Raw genomic sequence first — 16288 nt, 5'->3', positions numbered from 1 at the left:
ACCATATAGCTCACACTGGTTGCTGCAGGTATCGTCACATCTGTTCTCATACATGACACAAATAGTTAACTGAATTATTTGTGTGCAGTCATTGCAAATCTTTGCAATAAGCATTCAGTACTTCGCATGAATTGAAGTTATAGGTGAAGAAAGCTAAGTCGTCGGGTGTTGTTCTGGAGGACTGATAATTTATCAGTAAAAAAAAAAAAAAAAAAAAAAAAACAAAAAACAACCAATGCTCTGATACGGTCTGCTAATGAGATATTCTGTGGAACACAGGTCAGTGAGGAGTTCACTTTTTGCAATAGTATGTGGAGATTTTGTTTTTGCTATGTTCTCATCTATGTGGTTAAATGAAGTATTTAAATAAATATTTTTTTCAAGTTCAAATTCACTGATAGATTCGAGTAACATCACTGCATGAATTCTGGCTAACCTGTAAGCGTACCATCATACATCTTTTGGACAGGTTCTTGGTGAATTTTTACTTACTGTTTGATGTTTACCTGTCTATCTATGGAAAATTCATTTCCATTGCTCCCGCATTACGTAAGTGCGTCTGGCTGCGAATGTTTCATTAAATGTTTGTCGTTGGACCGCGTTCATAATTTGGTTTCTGGTGCATAAATTGTTGTGTCTGACACCTTGGACACTGAGGTGGCTAGTAACAACACCGTTAATTAGAATACACTCAGAACAACAAAACTTATCTTTGCTCGCTAGGATCAGCTGTAGCTATGAAACTGCACTCGTGGACTTGCTGTTCAGGACACGCTAAATGAGCCACGATTCGTTCAAAAAAATGGTTCAAATGGCTCTGAGCACTATGCGACTTAACTGCTGAAGTCATCAGTCGCCTAGAACTTATAACTAATTAAACCTAACTAACCTAAGGACATCACACACATCCATGCCCGAGTCAGGATTCGAACCTGCGACCGTAGCGGTCACGCGGTTCCAAACTGAAGCGCTAGAACCGCAAGGCCACACCGGCCGGCCCACGATTCGTGAGTGTCGAACTGAGACAAGTTCAGAATGACCGTACTGTGGTTTCACTACAGTCCCTAGAAAACATAACTTCGTAGGCGCTTGTAGACACAGTTTTGATAGCGTTGGCACTGAGGCACGGGCGGTTGACACAGACCGTGTCACGGCGAGTAGGCAGCACGCCGACGTTACTGCTACAGGCACCCCCTGGAAGTGGGAAGGATCCGACCTCGAACAGAACTGCCCTCTGGCCTCTGCCGTATTGCAGTCAGGGCAGAGGAGCGGCTGTGGCGCCTCGGAATTGCGGGAGGCACGGCTTCTTCCTAGCATCTCATTGGCGCCTCGCCATACCGCTTTGCTGTGCAGTATCTCTGAGGTGGTCGACACTTCTTGCGCCGCTATCGATACTCGACGACATCGCATAAATACGCATGTATTACAGTTTAGTGGGTCTCCCACATCGTTCCCTTACGCTCTCCCACGGAGTATGGAAATTCATCATCATCATCATCATCATCATCATCATTAATAGTTCACGACTTTGCTTAACGGTTCATGGCGATAGTTCATTTTTATTACACAATACACACCTTACAAACACAAGTATCTTTGTAAAATGTAAACTTTCAGATCCGGAAAATATCATAATTAATAAAACGTTCCGGGCTACTATGCTGTGGTCGAACGGATTTAATCTTAAAACTCTATGTTTCGTCCTATTCTGCGGAGAATATTTTCAAGGGAGATCGTAGCTTCTTTGAATGTCCGATTCACTCCCTGGCTCGCTACTGTCAGCTACGAGCCTCACTGAAAATGTCTTCTGGAGATGGAAGAGAAGCATTAGGTTTTAAGGTGAAATCCATTCGATCACAGCATAACAGCCCGGAACATTTTATTAACTGCGACAAGGATCTTTCTTGTGCGGACTGTATGTTGCTGGTAACCCACTACAAAACGTTTACGCCTACATTATCTCTGCTACTACCCCATTTGACTGAACTTCACAGGATTGCAACATCAACGCAGGAAACGTGCATTTAGTTTTAGACTAGTACAGAGTTTTCTCACAAGGAACTGGTTCTCTTCGATTTTATTCCTACGGTACTTGAAGCTATTTATGCGTTTGATGTACGCTAAAGATGTGAATACTGTGATAAGGAACACCAGAGAGAGAGCAGTTCAGTTAAAGAGACATTGACATCTCTAAAAAGAGCAACCACAGATGTTGTACAGATAAACGTAGGAACAAGGAAAATTATAGCGAAGAAACATTGGGTAACAGGCGAAATATTTCACTTCATCAACCAAAGAAGGTAGTACAAAAATGTTCAGGGAAAGAGAGGAATACAGTTAACATAACTTACTTAGGATTGAAATAAATAAGAAGTACAGGAAAGCTAAGGGGAAACGGCTGCATGAAATACGTGAAGAAATCGAAAATGAAATAATTTTCAAGGGATCCAGTGTTAGAATCAGAATTAAAAATGGCTTTGGAAGACTTAAGATCGAATAAGGCAGAAGGGATAGATAATATTTCACCGGAATCTATAAAATCATTGGGCGAAATGGAAACAAAGCGACTATCCAAGTTGGTATATAGAATCTATGAGACTGGCGACGTACCATGACTTTCGGAAAAATATCATTCACATAATTCCTAAGATAGCAACAGCAGACACGTTTGGGAGCTATCACACGATCAGCCTAACACGCTCATGCATTCAAATTGTTGGCAAGAATAATATACAGAAGAATGAAAAAGAGGATCTGGTAGACGATGATCAGTTTGGCTTTAGCGATGGTGAAGGCACTACAGAGGCAGTCCTGACGTTGCGGTTGATAATGAAAGAAAGACTTAAGAAAAATCGAGACATCTTTTCATATAATTTATCGACCTGGAAAAAGCGTTCGACGTTTTGAAGTGGTGCAAGATGTTCGAAATTCTGAGAAAAATAGAACTAAGCTATAGAGGAAGACGGGTAAAATGCAATATGTACAAGAACCAAGAGGCAGCAATGAGACTGGAAGACCAAGAACGAAGTGCTTGATTTCAACAGGTTGTAATACAGGAATGCAGTCTTTCACCCCCACTGTTCAGTCTACGTATAGAAGACGCAATGATGGAAAGGATTAAACTTCAGAGTGAACATACATGAATGATAAGACTCGCCGATGATACGCTCAACCAAGGCGAAGAAGAACTGCAAGATCTATTGAATAGAATGAACAGTCTAAGAGTATAAAATAGGGACTGAGAGTAAACGGAAGAAGAATGAAGCAATGACAAACAACATAATTGAGAGAATCGAGAAGCTTAACATCAAAACTGATCGACATGAAGTAGACGAAGTTAAGGAGTTCTGCTACCTTCGAAGTAAAATAACCCGTGACGGATGGAGCAAGGGTGACGTAAAATGCAGTCTAGCTAAGGCAAAGAGGTATTCCTGGAAGAAAGAAGTCTGCCGGTATCAAACATAGGCCTTCATTTAAGGAATAAATTTGAAAAAATGTACATGTGGCGCCCGGAATTGTATGGTAGTGAAGCATGAACTATGGGATAACCGTAACAGAATAGAATCGAAGCGTTTCGGCTGTGGTTGTGCAGAAGAATGTTGAATATTAGGTAGACTGATTAGGTTAGGAATGAGGAGGTTCTCTGCAGATCCTTGAAGAAAGGAGCAAAGAAATGTGTCAAAGTTAATCTTTCATTCATTTCTTTAATATATTGAACTAACATTTCAGGTGTTCTTGTTTGACTAGTCTTCTCCCAGAGCAGTCACTGAATCCACAGATACGGCTGGGCGAAAGTTGTTTCGTCTGTCCACAACAACCGAAATCTCCTGACCAGGTTACGGAAGACAGTCGTCGTGAATCATCGTGGGAAGCTGTTCAAGTAGGTACTTTTCTCTATGACAACAGCTTGGCTCGTTCTGTACAGGACACAGCCACACATGCTGCTTCTTGAAGCTACCGAATTTTTCCTCACTACCCATATTCTCCTGGCATGGGACGTAGTAACTTTTTCCTCTTTCCTTGTGTAAAAAACCTTCCGTGGCAGGCATTAACAGAATGGCGACGAGGTGATTTTCGAATGGAACGTTTCTTCTGCCACATCATCCGTCTTCAGGTAAAATTTGCTGCACTGAGGGGTGAATCACCAAGTTTCAGGGTTACTGATAAATTTTTCGAAGTGATAATTAAAACTTTACAACTGTCCGATGTGATAGACACGAAAGGTGAGGTGCGAGAAGAATACGAAGTCACTGGTGACTTCCTGGAGGAGTGTACTTAATTCTGTTCTTACACATTGCTTCTCTTGTTCCATTTACGTAAGGTTCAAGGAAAAATATCACCAGCTGCAGCCATCGTAAGTGGTCTACTCTATGTAATCCTGCTGTTGTTGCACGAAAAATACGTTGAACGTTGTAGAAATCTTCCACAGTCTTTCTAAATTACTGGCTTTCTAAATTTACATGATGTCGTTTCTTCCTTCCTTTCCCTGTCATTTTTTGTAACTCTTTTGTCCACGTTTGATCCCATTCTCCACCTTTTAATGATTTTTGCTAAACTATTCATGTCTTCACGACCACTGAATCCATCATATCTACCAGCTTTTTGACAAGTATTCACCTATACTGCCTGGAAAAAAAAGTGAAGCACCCAGAACACTTAGATGTCACTCACCCACGTGGACACCTCTGATGAGCGTGTCATGGACATCATGTGTTACCTCTCATGCGACAGCAACGTGGTGCCATTTTCCAAAATAATCGTGTTTGTCTTGCATAGCACGCGCCTCCATGAATTGCCTGAGCTATGTTGAGGTACTCCTCTGGCCAACAGAATGTCCAGATCAAGTGTGGGAAAAGCTCGTACATTAACTTCATCCGCCGGCCGCGGTGGTCTCGCGGTTCTAGGCGCTCAGTCCGGAACCGCGTGACTGCTACGGTCGCAGGTTCGAATCCTGCCTCGGGCATGGATGTGTGTGATGTCCTTAGGTTAGTTAGGTTTAAGTAGTTCTAAGTTCTAGGGGACTGATGACCACAGATGTTAAGTCCCATAGTGCTCAGAGCCATTTGAACCATTAACTTCATCCCATCGCTAGTATCAAGGCTATGAAGGGCAAGTTAAAACGGTTGTGGGCCAGCCTGCCTCAGTGGAGGCCTACGGAGTATCGCCTCAGTTGTGCGACTGGATTCGTGATTTCCTGTCAGAAAGGTCACAGTTCGTAGTAAAAGACGAATAGTCATCGAGTAAAACAGAAGTAACATCCGACGTTCCTCAAGGAAGTGTTACAGGCCCTCTATTGTTCCTAATCAATATTAACGACATAGGAGACAATCTGAGTAGCCGTCTTAGATCGTTTGCAGATGATACTGTCATTTACCGTCTTGTAAAGTCATCAGATGATCAAAACGACTTGCAAAATGATTTAGATAAGATATCTGTATGGTGTGAAAAGTGGCAATTGACCCTGAATAAAGAAAAGTGTGAAGTTATTCACATGAGTACTAAAAGAAATCAGCTAAATTTCCATTAAGCGATAAGTCACACAAATCGGAGGGCTGTAAATTCAACTAAATACTTAGGGATTACGATTACAAATAACCTGAATTGGAACGATCACGTAGATAATATTGTGGGTAGAGCAAATCAAAGACTGTGATTCATTGGCAGAAGGCTTAGAAGGTGCAACAGGTCTGCCAAGGAGACTGCTTACACTACGCTTGTCCGCCCTATTCTGGAGTACTGCTGTGCGGTGCGGGATCCGCATCAGGTGGGACTGGCGGATGACATGGAAAAAGTACAAAGAAGGGCAGCTCGTTTTGTATTATCGTGAAATAGGGGAGACAGTGTCACTGACATGATACGTGAATTGCAGTGGCAATCATTAAAACAAAGGCGTTTTTCGTTACGACGGGATCTTCTCATGAAATTTCAATCACCAGTTTTCTCCTCCGAATGCGAAAACATTCTGTTGGCATCCACCTACATAGGGATAAATGATCATCACGATAAAATAAGAGAAATCAGGGCTCGCACGGAAAAATTTAAGTGCTCGTTTTTCCCGCGGGCCGTTCGAGAGTGGAACGGTAGAGAAACAGCATGAAGGTGGTTCATTGAACCATCTGCCAGGCACTTTATTGTGAATAGCAGAGTAATCACGTAGATGTATGACACCATTCCCAGCAGAATCAGTGCATTTATCCACTCCAGAGATGGTGCAACATCATACTTATAAATAGACTCATAGTACCAAAAAAAAAAAAAAAAGTTCAAATGTGTGTGAAATCTTATGGGATTTAACTGCTAAGGTCATCAGTCCCTAAGCTTACACACTAATTAACCTAAATTATCCTAAGGACAAACACACACACCCATGCCCGAGGGAGGACTAGGACTTCCGCCGGGACCAGCTGCACAGTCAATGACTGCAGCGCCTTAGACCGCTCGCATACTACCAAGTTCTTTGCAAATTTTGTTATCGCTCAAATAACGTCACATACCCTTTCAACCTGCGAAGTTTCATTTTGATGCTTACTCCCATTATTGGTACTTCCCCTATTTTGTCAGGCAGTTTATGTGTACAATTAAAAAGGTTTCATTGTAGTACTATGTACATTGCCATGGAAACCATTCCTAAACTGAGGCAAAATCTTCTGAGTCGCCAGGCCGAGTCATATTCCTCTTCAAACTTCTTTTATCATCAATGGCAACAGCCACGAAAGCGTGCAGATTAATACCTTCCTAAATTCCTTATTAGGTGTCCCTCTGTAGTCTAATTTCTTTGAGTAAAGAATTACCGTAGCCATTGTTCTCCGTTTATTGCCTCCAACACTTCTTACTTTTGTATTTCATATGTTTAATTTCTTTGTCCAGAAGCATGTTTTTTTTCAGCTTTTGATTCTTTGACATTCCTGCAGTCCATTTTAGAAACGCACATACTGCTGGGCTGCAACTCTCCGACCCAGAAGTTTCATCTTCAAATTTATATTAATGTTTTGCAACCGTAGAGGTATTCAGTTGAAAAGAGACAGACATGTTAGCGCAGTTACAGAATTTGAACAGACAAATACACGTACAAGGAAGGTGAATGGAAGGTAAATGCGAAGAAACCTAGGTAACAGAAGAAAGCGCCAAAGAAACTGGTATAGGCATGAGTATTCAAATACAGATATATGTAAACAAGCAGAACACGACGCTGCAGTCGGCTACTCATTTATGAAATAAAAAGTGTCTGGCGCAGTTGTTAGATCGGTTACTGCTCCTACAATGGCAGATTATCAAGATTTAAGTGGGTTTGAAAGTGGTGTTACAGTCGCGCACGAGCGATGAGACACAGCATCTCCGAGGTAGCGATGAACTGCGGATTTTCCCGTACGACCATTTCACGAGTGTACCGTGAATGTCAGGAACCCGGTAAAAAAATCAAATCACCGACATAGCTGGGGCCGGAAACGGATCCTGCAAGAACGGTACCAACGACGACTGAACGAAATGTGACAGAAGTGCAACACTTCAAACTGCTGCAGATTTCAATGTTGGGCCATCAAGCGTCAGCGTGCGAACTATTCACCGAAACTTCATCGATATCGGCGTTTGGAGCCGAAGGCCTACTTGTGTACCCTTGATGACTGCGCAACACAAAGCCCTGCGTCGCGCCCGGGACCGTCAACATCTACATTCGACTGTTGATGATTGGAAACATGTTGCCTGGACGAGTCTCGTTTCAAATTGTATCAAGAAGATGGAGGTGCACGGGTATGGAGACAACCTCAGCAATCCACGGACCATGCATGTCAGCAGGGGACTGTAGAAGCTGCTGGAAGCTCTGTGATCGTGTGAGGAGTGTGCAGTTGGAGTGACGTGGGACCCCCGTTACGTCTAGATACGACTCTGACAGGTGACACGTACGCAAGTGTCCTGTCTGATCACTTGCATCCATTCACGTCCATGCTGCATTCCGACGGACTTGGCCAATTCTAGCAGGACAATGCGATACCCCACACGTCCAGAATTGCTACAGAGTGGCTCCAGGAACACTCTCCTGAATTTAAACACTTCCGCTGGCAACCAAATTCCCCGGACATGAATATTATTGAGCGTATCTGGGTCTCCTTGAAACGGTGCTGTTCAGAGATCTCCACCTCCCTCGTACTCTTACGGATTTATGAACAGGCCTGCAGACTTAATGGTGTCAGTTCCCTCCAGCACTACTTCAGACATTAGTCGAGTCCACTTCTGCTTGCTCGTGTGGGCCATACACGATATTAGGCAGGAGTACCAGTTTCTTTGGCTCTTCAGTTGACAGGCGAAAGAAGGAAGTACAAAAGTTTTAAGGAAAACTCAGGAATGCACAAACATAACTCACTTAAAAATGTAACTTACAAGTGTGCCAGAAGGAATGGTCATAATTCAAGGACATGACAGGAACAATTATTTGGAGCAAAAAACTTCATATGGACATACACCCCATTTCGAATCGTTTCCGGGGTAGAAGACATATGATGTACATCATTATTTATTTTCTGTATTATTCATTACATTCTCAGGTTTACACATGTACTGGGTGATTGTAATTAAAGTGCGACTGGTCATAGAGGTCAGTTGTGGGCCGTAATTATTGTACGGCAGTGAAACTTGCTAAATATTCTAATGTGTTTATGTAGATTCGATTTACGCTGGAAAAAAATTAGTTCCAGTTTTGTCACCAGGCGCAAATCTGGCGCTGTGGAAGTAAGACAGACGTATTGAAATGTTTCTGTATGTAGTGGACTAGGCACATTACGCGGGCAGAAAAGATCAAACATGTGAGAGAGGATTAATGCTGAACTTATTATTAACGGCTGGTTCATATGAGCACCAGAGACATCAACGAGATGCCGTACAGCGTCAGATTTGCACGTGGTGGCCAAAACTGGAGCTAACTTTTGTCCAGTGTAAATCTGTTCTCCAGCAACGCATTAGAGTATCTACCAAGTTGCACTGCCATGTGATAAGTACAGCCCACACGGGACCTCTCTGGGAAGCTGCATTTAAATTATGACCACCCACTACAATAGTTAATTTGGCATTGTCCAATGATCAGGGTGTCACACCAGAGTCGGCAAAGCGAATCGATACCACAGACGTCAGTGAGGGCTCGCTGCAATCTTTAACGACACATGGGAGGCGCCCACGAAAACCACACCTCTTCTTCTGTACTGTAAGAGTTCAGCCCAGTTCGAGATCTCAGCTGCAGAAATCAACATAATCGAGTAGGACAGTGACTGTTAATGTTTTTTATAAAATGTACTTTGTAAATGTTGCATTTTGTACTGCAAGAGAGCAGGTTGTTAATCTTCGCATCTAGCGAAGCTTTTCTTGTCCATGACAATTGTAGACTATCCGGTAATCCTGTGGCAAAGATCTGTATCAATGTTAAGTAAATCTTTTATTTATTGATGTAATAAAGTAAACTAATATTTGATGTGTTCCCGTATGATGAGCTCTCCCCCAGGGACAAACAAAGGACCTACAGTTGCGGGCAGGCGGAGGTAGCTTCGGCTGGTCACAACAATTAGTAAACCATACAATATTCGTTTTACAAAGAATCAGTTAAAAAATACGTATTTTTAAGATATTCACATCTAAACATTATTATGTATGTGAGATTACAGCTGTTGTACAGCTCGAATATCCTACGATGAGCTTCAGTGCATGTGTGAACCCTTGGGAGAATATGTTTTAATGCTTTTCTAGTACCTCTGCAAGTTCCCCATGACGGCAGAGCGTCCATGATGCGACCAAGCAGTTCATCTCGCGTATTCATGTTTCGTTTGTACACCTCTGACTTCATCCAACCGCAAACAAAAATCTATTGGCGTAAGATCTGCTTGGTGGCCAGTTAATTCTACTAACATGACCAGCACCGCGATTAGGATAAGACACCTACCTGCGCTCCACTACCCCAGAGACTAATATACATTAAATGTGTTCTATCTCAGGAAGTTTGTTCCTTCAATTTAGTGTTCCTATGATTCCCCTAAATACTGGCCATTCCTCCTGAGACACTCTGTGTATGGTGTGCTGTAATAAAATTTGATGAAACCGAAAGGAAAAAAATCGCCGAAACGACAGATTCCGCATATATAAGAGTTACAACAATCTCCGGTTAGATTTAAAGCAAAGGCTTCAACATTAAGAGCTCAGCAGGAATCCCAGTGTCAAACGCAGAGGAGATCGCGGATAGATGGGAAGAGTACAGTGAAGGCGCTACGATGTGGAGGAATTGCCTGATGCCGTGATAGAAGAAGAAAAGGCATTCGATTTGGAAGACAAAGGGGATCTGTATTACAGTTAGAGTTTAACAGAGTTCTCGAAGACTTGCGATCAAATAAGGCAGAGATGCTGACTTGGTGCAAGTTGGCAAATGAGTTCCAGACGACCTCAATTCGCGATAGAAATGTCGATCTGAAAAACAGGATTTTCAGTATTAAAATCAAAGCTTGAAAGAGCTTTGGAGGACTTGATGTCAAACAATGGAGAAGATATAGCTACAACTCTCTCGAAATTTTAAATATCACTGTGGAAAGTGGCAACTAAACGACTATTGAAGCTGCTGTGTAGAAATGTATGAGGCTGGAGGCATACCATCAGACTTTCGGAGTAGCATCATCGATGCAATCCGGAATATATAAAGGGCAGTTAAGTGCGAGAACTATCGTACAACCATCTTAACAGCTCATGCAGCGAATCTGCCGATAAGAATAATATAGATAACAATGGAAAAGAAAAAGTGTTAGATGACGGTCAGTTTAGCTACGGGAAACGTAATGGTGATGTTGCGCTTAATAACTGGAAGACTTAAGAAAAATCAAGAAATCTTCATTGGATTTGTCGGCTTAGAAAAAGCATTCGACGTCTGCAGAGAAACAGATGGAAGCTGTTGGGAAAGACGGGTAATGTACGACATATATAAGAACCAAGAGGAAACAAAAGGTGTAGAAAGATGAAAAATGAAACACTAAGTCAAAATGCCGTAAGACACAGATGCAGTCTTTCGCCGCTACTGTCCAATCTACACATAGCAGAAGCAATCATGGAAATAAAAAAAGATTGAGGACTGGAATGAAAATTCAGGGTGAAAGGATATCAATGATGGAATCCGCTGATGGCATTTCGTTCCACCGTGAGTATGAGGAAGAATTACAGAACATGTCGAATGGAATGAACAGTCTAATGAGCTACGGACTGAGAGTAAACCATAGAAAGGTGAAGCTAATGAGGAAGAAATCAACAATCAAATTGTACCACGAAGCAGACGTTGTGAAGAAATTCCGCTACCTTTGTAGCAGAATAACACATGATGGGCGAAGCAAGGAGGACATAAAAGGCAGACTAGCACATGCAAAGAGCACTAGGGTCAAAATCAACTTCAATTTGAGGAAGAAATTTCTGAGAATATACGTTTGGGGCACAACGTTAAATGGAAGTGAATCGTAGTCTCTGGGAAAACCGGAAAAGAAAACATTCGAAGCGTTTGAAATGTAAAAAAGCTAAAGTCGTATTACATTGTTGGGTAGACAACCCACAAAGACAGGTGCAGTCCCCTAATTGGAAAACATTTTACTTCTTTCCGGGGTGCGAGATTTGTGTGATAAGTGTAAGTGAATGTAATGTGTGTGTATGTGTGTGTGTGTGTTTGTGTGTGTGTGTGTGTGTGTTTGTCCTGTTTGTGTTGGATGATGATGGTGAGAGAAGGGAGTGGGTGAAACGCTACTATAATCCACTGCGGAGAGGTCTGGAATTTAAACCAAGGCAGTGGCGCAAGATCTGATGATCGAGAACCTTACGCCCGACGCTTCCACCCATTTACTAAAAAGACAAAGGGAAAGCAGTCAACAGAATGTGGCATTCTCGGTGGTCACCCATACAAGAAGTGGCCACGACCAATGTTGCTTAACTTCAGTTACCTGTTGAGACCCACTGTATTTCTTTTCCTTTTTGTCTGTGTTCCTCTGAGCTGTTACATATGTATTTTATTGATTTTAGATCCTTATTAAGAAATGCTATTTGCGCTTTATTCCAAGGAGGAGGACACACACGTTTTTCATATAGAGGTCATTTTATAGTAGAGAGGTTCCTTGGGAGCGAAACAGTAGAATAACGAGTAAATTTTCTACCTTTCGAACTAATTGCCCCTCTCGCGGATCAGTTTAGACTTTTTTCGGAACTTCGCAATCTTCGGTGTGTTAAAAAAAGTAATTTCATTCATTATTACGATAATGTACTCCATAGTAACTTCAACCCAGGACCAGTTCACGGACTTCTTTAATTCATATTTACTGTACCTCTACCATAAGAGGCATAGGCTGTGCGAGTTGCCAGTGAAAAGTTTGTCGAATTTTAGAGGTATACCTACAATATCTGGACTGCAACACCAAGTTCTGAAGTTTCCAGTGCTAGTGAGATACCTGTTCTAGGGACAGAAAAGTTATCTCTAATTATAGTCACTACTTCTGAAATCAAAATAGCAAAATTACGAACAACTTAAATTGGAAGGAACACATAGAGAAAATGTTGTGGGGAAGGCTAACCAAAGACTGAGTTTTATTGGCAGGACACTTAGAAAATGTAACAGATCTACTAAGGAGACTGCATACACTACGCTTGTCCGTCCTCTTTTAGAATACTGCTGCGCTGTGTGGGATCCTTACCAGATAGGACTGACGGAGTACATCGAAAAAGTTCAAAGAAAGGAAGCACGTTTTGTATTATCGCGAAATATGGGAAAGAGAGTCACAGAAATGATACAGGATTTGGGCTGGACATCATTAAGAGAAAGGCGTTTTGTGTTGCGACGGAATCTTCTCACGAAATTCCAATCACCAACTTTCTCCTCCGAATGCGAAAATCTTTTGTTGACACCGACCTACACAGGGAGGAACGATCACCACGATAAAACAAGGGAAATCAGACCTTGTACGGAGAGAAATAGATGTTCATTCATTCCCCGCGCTATACGAGATTGGAATAATAGAGAACTGTGAAGGTGGTTCGATGAACCCTCTGCCAGCCATTTAAATGTGATTTGCAGAGTATCGATGTAGATGTAGATGTAGCTGTGATTTTATACAGCCAAGTTTTGTTTACAACAATAGGAACTGAACTCGGTTTTATACACAATTTCCAGTATGCACGCTTACTTCAAAATAACGTAAACATCGTGTATTCAACCGTAGGAGAAGACAGAGGTTGGGATATACGGAACAAATAATTGTGGGTATTCTACAGATACGTAAGTACTACTCTGAAATGAAGAGGTTAGCACAGGACAGGAAGTCACGGTGTGCCACATTAAAAGTGTGAAAAACGGATGCCTCCCCCATTTCACAGAAAAGGAACTTTTTTTGTAAGAAATGTTTTTAATATCTGTACCACTTTGTTTCCATGACTCCTGTCGATTTCCTGTAAAATTTACTGAGCATCTCTAAAAATTTAGTTAGGAACTTAATCAAGTGGGAACAATGCTAGCACGTTTCATATTGCTTTCAGTTCTTACTTCACATCAGGTTGACAATAAATACACCATATGTTAGAATAGCGATCTCCTTCTCGTTGCTATCGTGTCCTTCATGCGGTTAGTTCAGCCAATGGAAGGTATCATTTAATTTCCAGTTTCAGTACGACATTGAATATAACTGTAACATAATATAAACATATTCTCTGACTAGCCGTACTGTATGTATAACGGGAGCTGCAGTTCGTGGGCAGGCCGCCATATTGCGGTTGCTGTGGCAGCCTGCAAGGAGGCGGGGGCGGTTTAGAGTGCCAGCAATATGACAGAGCGGCTACCCGCCAAGCCCCGCAACACTACCGTTTCAGGAACGCCAGGCGTACGCTTACAGTCGTCTCCCGTCGAATTATTCTTAAAACTTGTGTTCATCGTCGTGGAAGTAATGGTGAATCTAGATGAGCCTCAGAAACTGCATATTCTTGGTCAAAGTAAATGATTTTATCTCTTTGCGAAACTTATTCTTATTTCTAGTACTGATTCCATGAACTAAGCTGATTGTTTGAAAATGATATATACAAGGCGATTATGATTAAAGTTAAACTTTCAAACCGAAAATGCAATATTTAGCAGCGTGAGCAACACTACAAATCATAATTAATTTTTGACTTTTGTTGCGGTAGGGTTGTTAGGGTTCTTAAAAATTCTGAACTGCATATTAGAAACTATAGTGTGTGAAGGTTCAAAATATGGTCAGTAACGGCTGCTTCTGTGGAAGTATTGTAGATTACCTGCTTGACAGCAGCGGTGTCGTCTTCAGACCTGCTGGACGGAGTCTTCTTCAGACACGTGTGAACTGTTCCTCCTTTCTTGCTGGACCGCAGGATGAAACTTTCGCTGTGCCGGCACGAACCAGAAGATTTTAACCTGTCCAAAGGAAAACAAGTTTTATTTATACGAAACAGTGCATTTTGTAAATAGCGTCAAGTGCCACGCGAGTTCTGCAAAAAAAATCTAGTTTCACTTTTAATCCGTCTTTTATATGGACAACATTTCTGAGAAGAGGTACAGAAATGGCGATGACGTTACGTGACGTAATCCTCAGCAGATAATTTCAGAACATTATCCATGCAAGGATAAAGTCTAAGTCTTGTAGCTGCAAATATTCCCTTTTGTTTCCCACCTCGGTTTCATCGCGTGACAGTTTAAACGTACGTCATTAATAAAAATACGTATAAGCATCTGTGGGTAAATCTGCGTTGCAGTTTCAATCGGCCCATTGATTAACAGTGGCGACTGTTGCGAGACGCCTTCCTCAGGGTGTATTGAAATACACCCTGTGGAAGGCTCCTTGCAACAGTCACCGAAACGTCGGAATTTTACAGATGACAATGCGGTCCAAACCCAGAAGAATTTTACTGACTGACAACGGCCGCGGAAGCCTACGTTTACATACAACGTAAATCTAATTTGACGGAAGTAGTGTTGTCAGCAAACTGCTTGCCTTCCAACATGGCGACTGCTCTTCTCTAGCGGTGTCCGGCTACAGCCTTCATTTTCCCCTTCCGCCTCACCCCCACACATCTTCTCTAGCGGCGTCCGGCTTCAGCCTTCATTTTGGCCTTCCACGCCACCCCTCAACACAACCCAACTCGCCGTTGCGCTCGGAGCTCTAGTCGGAGGGGGGCCGGAGCGGTCGCGTTCGCAGAGCGTTGTTTGCCCAGGCCTTTTGCAGACGGTATACGGGAGGAGAGAGATTGGATTATATCAGAAAAATACTCGAATACTACTGTGAGATGAAGAGGTCGACACAGGAAAGGATATTGCGCCGCGCCTCATAAAACTTGTATATTTAGCCTGAGTAATGTGATTTACTGTCATCAGTGCCATTCGAAGGGCATAAACAAGCCAGTCATTACATGACGTACGAATTGCTGTCGTTGGCAGATATACAGGCAGGTGATCGTCAGAGACAGTGGAAATGTCGGGAGGATCTCGGACGACTGTGATATGACCCCTCGCTCTCTCCTTGAACATTCATCATCTTTCGGATGGAATGACCTACAACTGAAACTGTTTGCTGATGAAGTTGTTGTGTCTCTAACAGTGTTGCCGTAGAGCATGATTTCTCACTGTGTTGTGTGGCACGCTGGTGTTCTGTGGGAAACGAATGAGAGCTCCGTGAAAAACTATTAATAACATGTCGTTCTGTTTTCACATTCTGACCATGCTTCAAATGGTTCAAATGGCTCTAAGCACTATCGGACTTAAACATCTGTGGTCATCAGTCCCCTAGACTTAGAACTTCTTAAACCTAACTAACCTAAGGACATCACACACATCAATGCCCGAGGCAGGAGCCGAACCTGCGACCGTAGCAGCAGCGCGGTTCCGGACTGAAGCGCCTAGAACCGCTTGGCCACAGCAGCCGGCAACTGACCATGCTAATTATTATTTTAAAATTTTAATATACATTGATATGACAAAGTCATAGTATAGCGATGTACACATAAACAGATGGTGATAATATCGCGTACACAAAGTTTAAAGGGGAGGTGCATTGGCGGAGCTATCACTTCATGTGAAAGGGTCTTCGCTTAATCATTACTTCACATCGGGTATTAACAGACTTTGAACGCGGAATGGTAGTTGGAGCCAGATGCACAGGAAAGTCCATTTCGGAAATCGTAAGGAAATTCAGTATTACAAGATCCATGGTATCGAGAGTATGCCGAGAATACCAAATTTCAGGCTTTACCTACACGCAGTGGCCGACGGGCTTCGCTTAACGACCGAGAGCAGAGG

At 42.4% G+C, this 16288-nt stretch overlaps 1 protein-coding gene across 3 annotated transcripts in view; it reads right to left on the bottom strand.

The window, feature by feature from the left end:
- Window positions 1-16288, bottom strand: part of LOC124619735 (pyroglutamylated RF-amide peptide receptor-like) — a 150229-nt gene that overhangs the window by 74043 nt on the left and 59898 nt on the right. For all 3 annotated transcript variants that reach the window (XR_006980117.1, XR_006980116.1, XM_047146307.1), the window contains exon 4: window positions 14275-14410. Coding sequence is in view for 1 of the 3 variants with exons in the window: in XM_047146307.1 (XP_047002263.1) it covers window positions 14275-14410 (136 nt within the window). In the remaining 2 variants the exon portion in view is untranslated. The remainder of the gene's footprint in view (window positions 1-14274; window positions 14411-16288) is intronic.

This window comes from Schistocerca americana, chromosome 6, assembly GCF_021461395.2.
Source record: "Schistocerca americana isolate TAMUIC-IGC-003095 chromosome 6, iqSchAmer2.1, whole genome shotgun sequence".
In the NCBI taxonomy this organism is placed as follows: Eukaryota; Metazoa; Arthropoda; class Insecta; order Orthoptera; family Acrididae; genus Schistocerca; species Schistocerca americana.
This window is presented reverse-complemented; position numbering and strand designations above follow the sequence as displayed.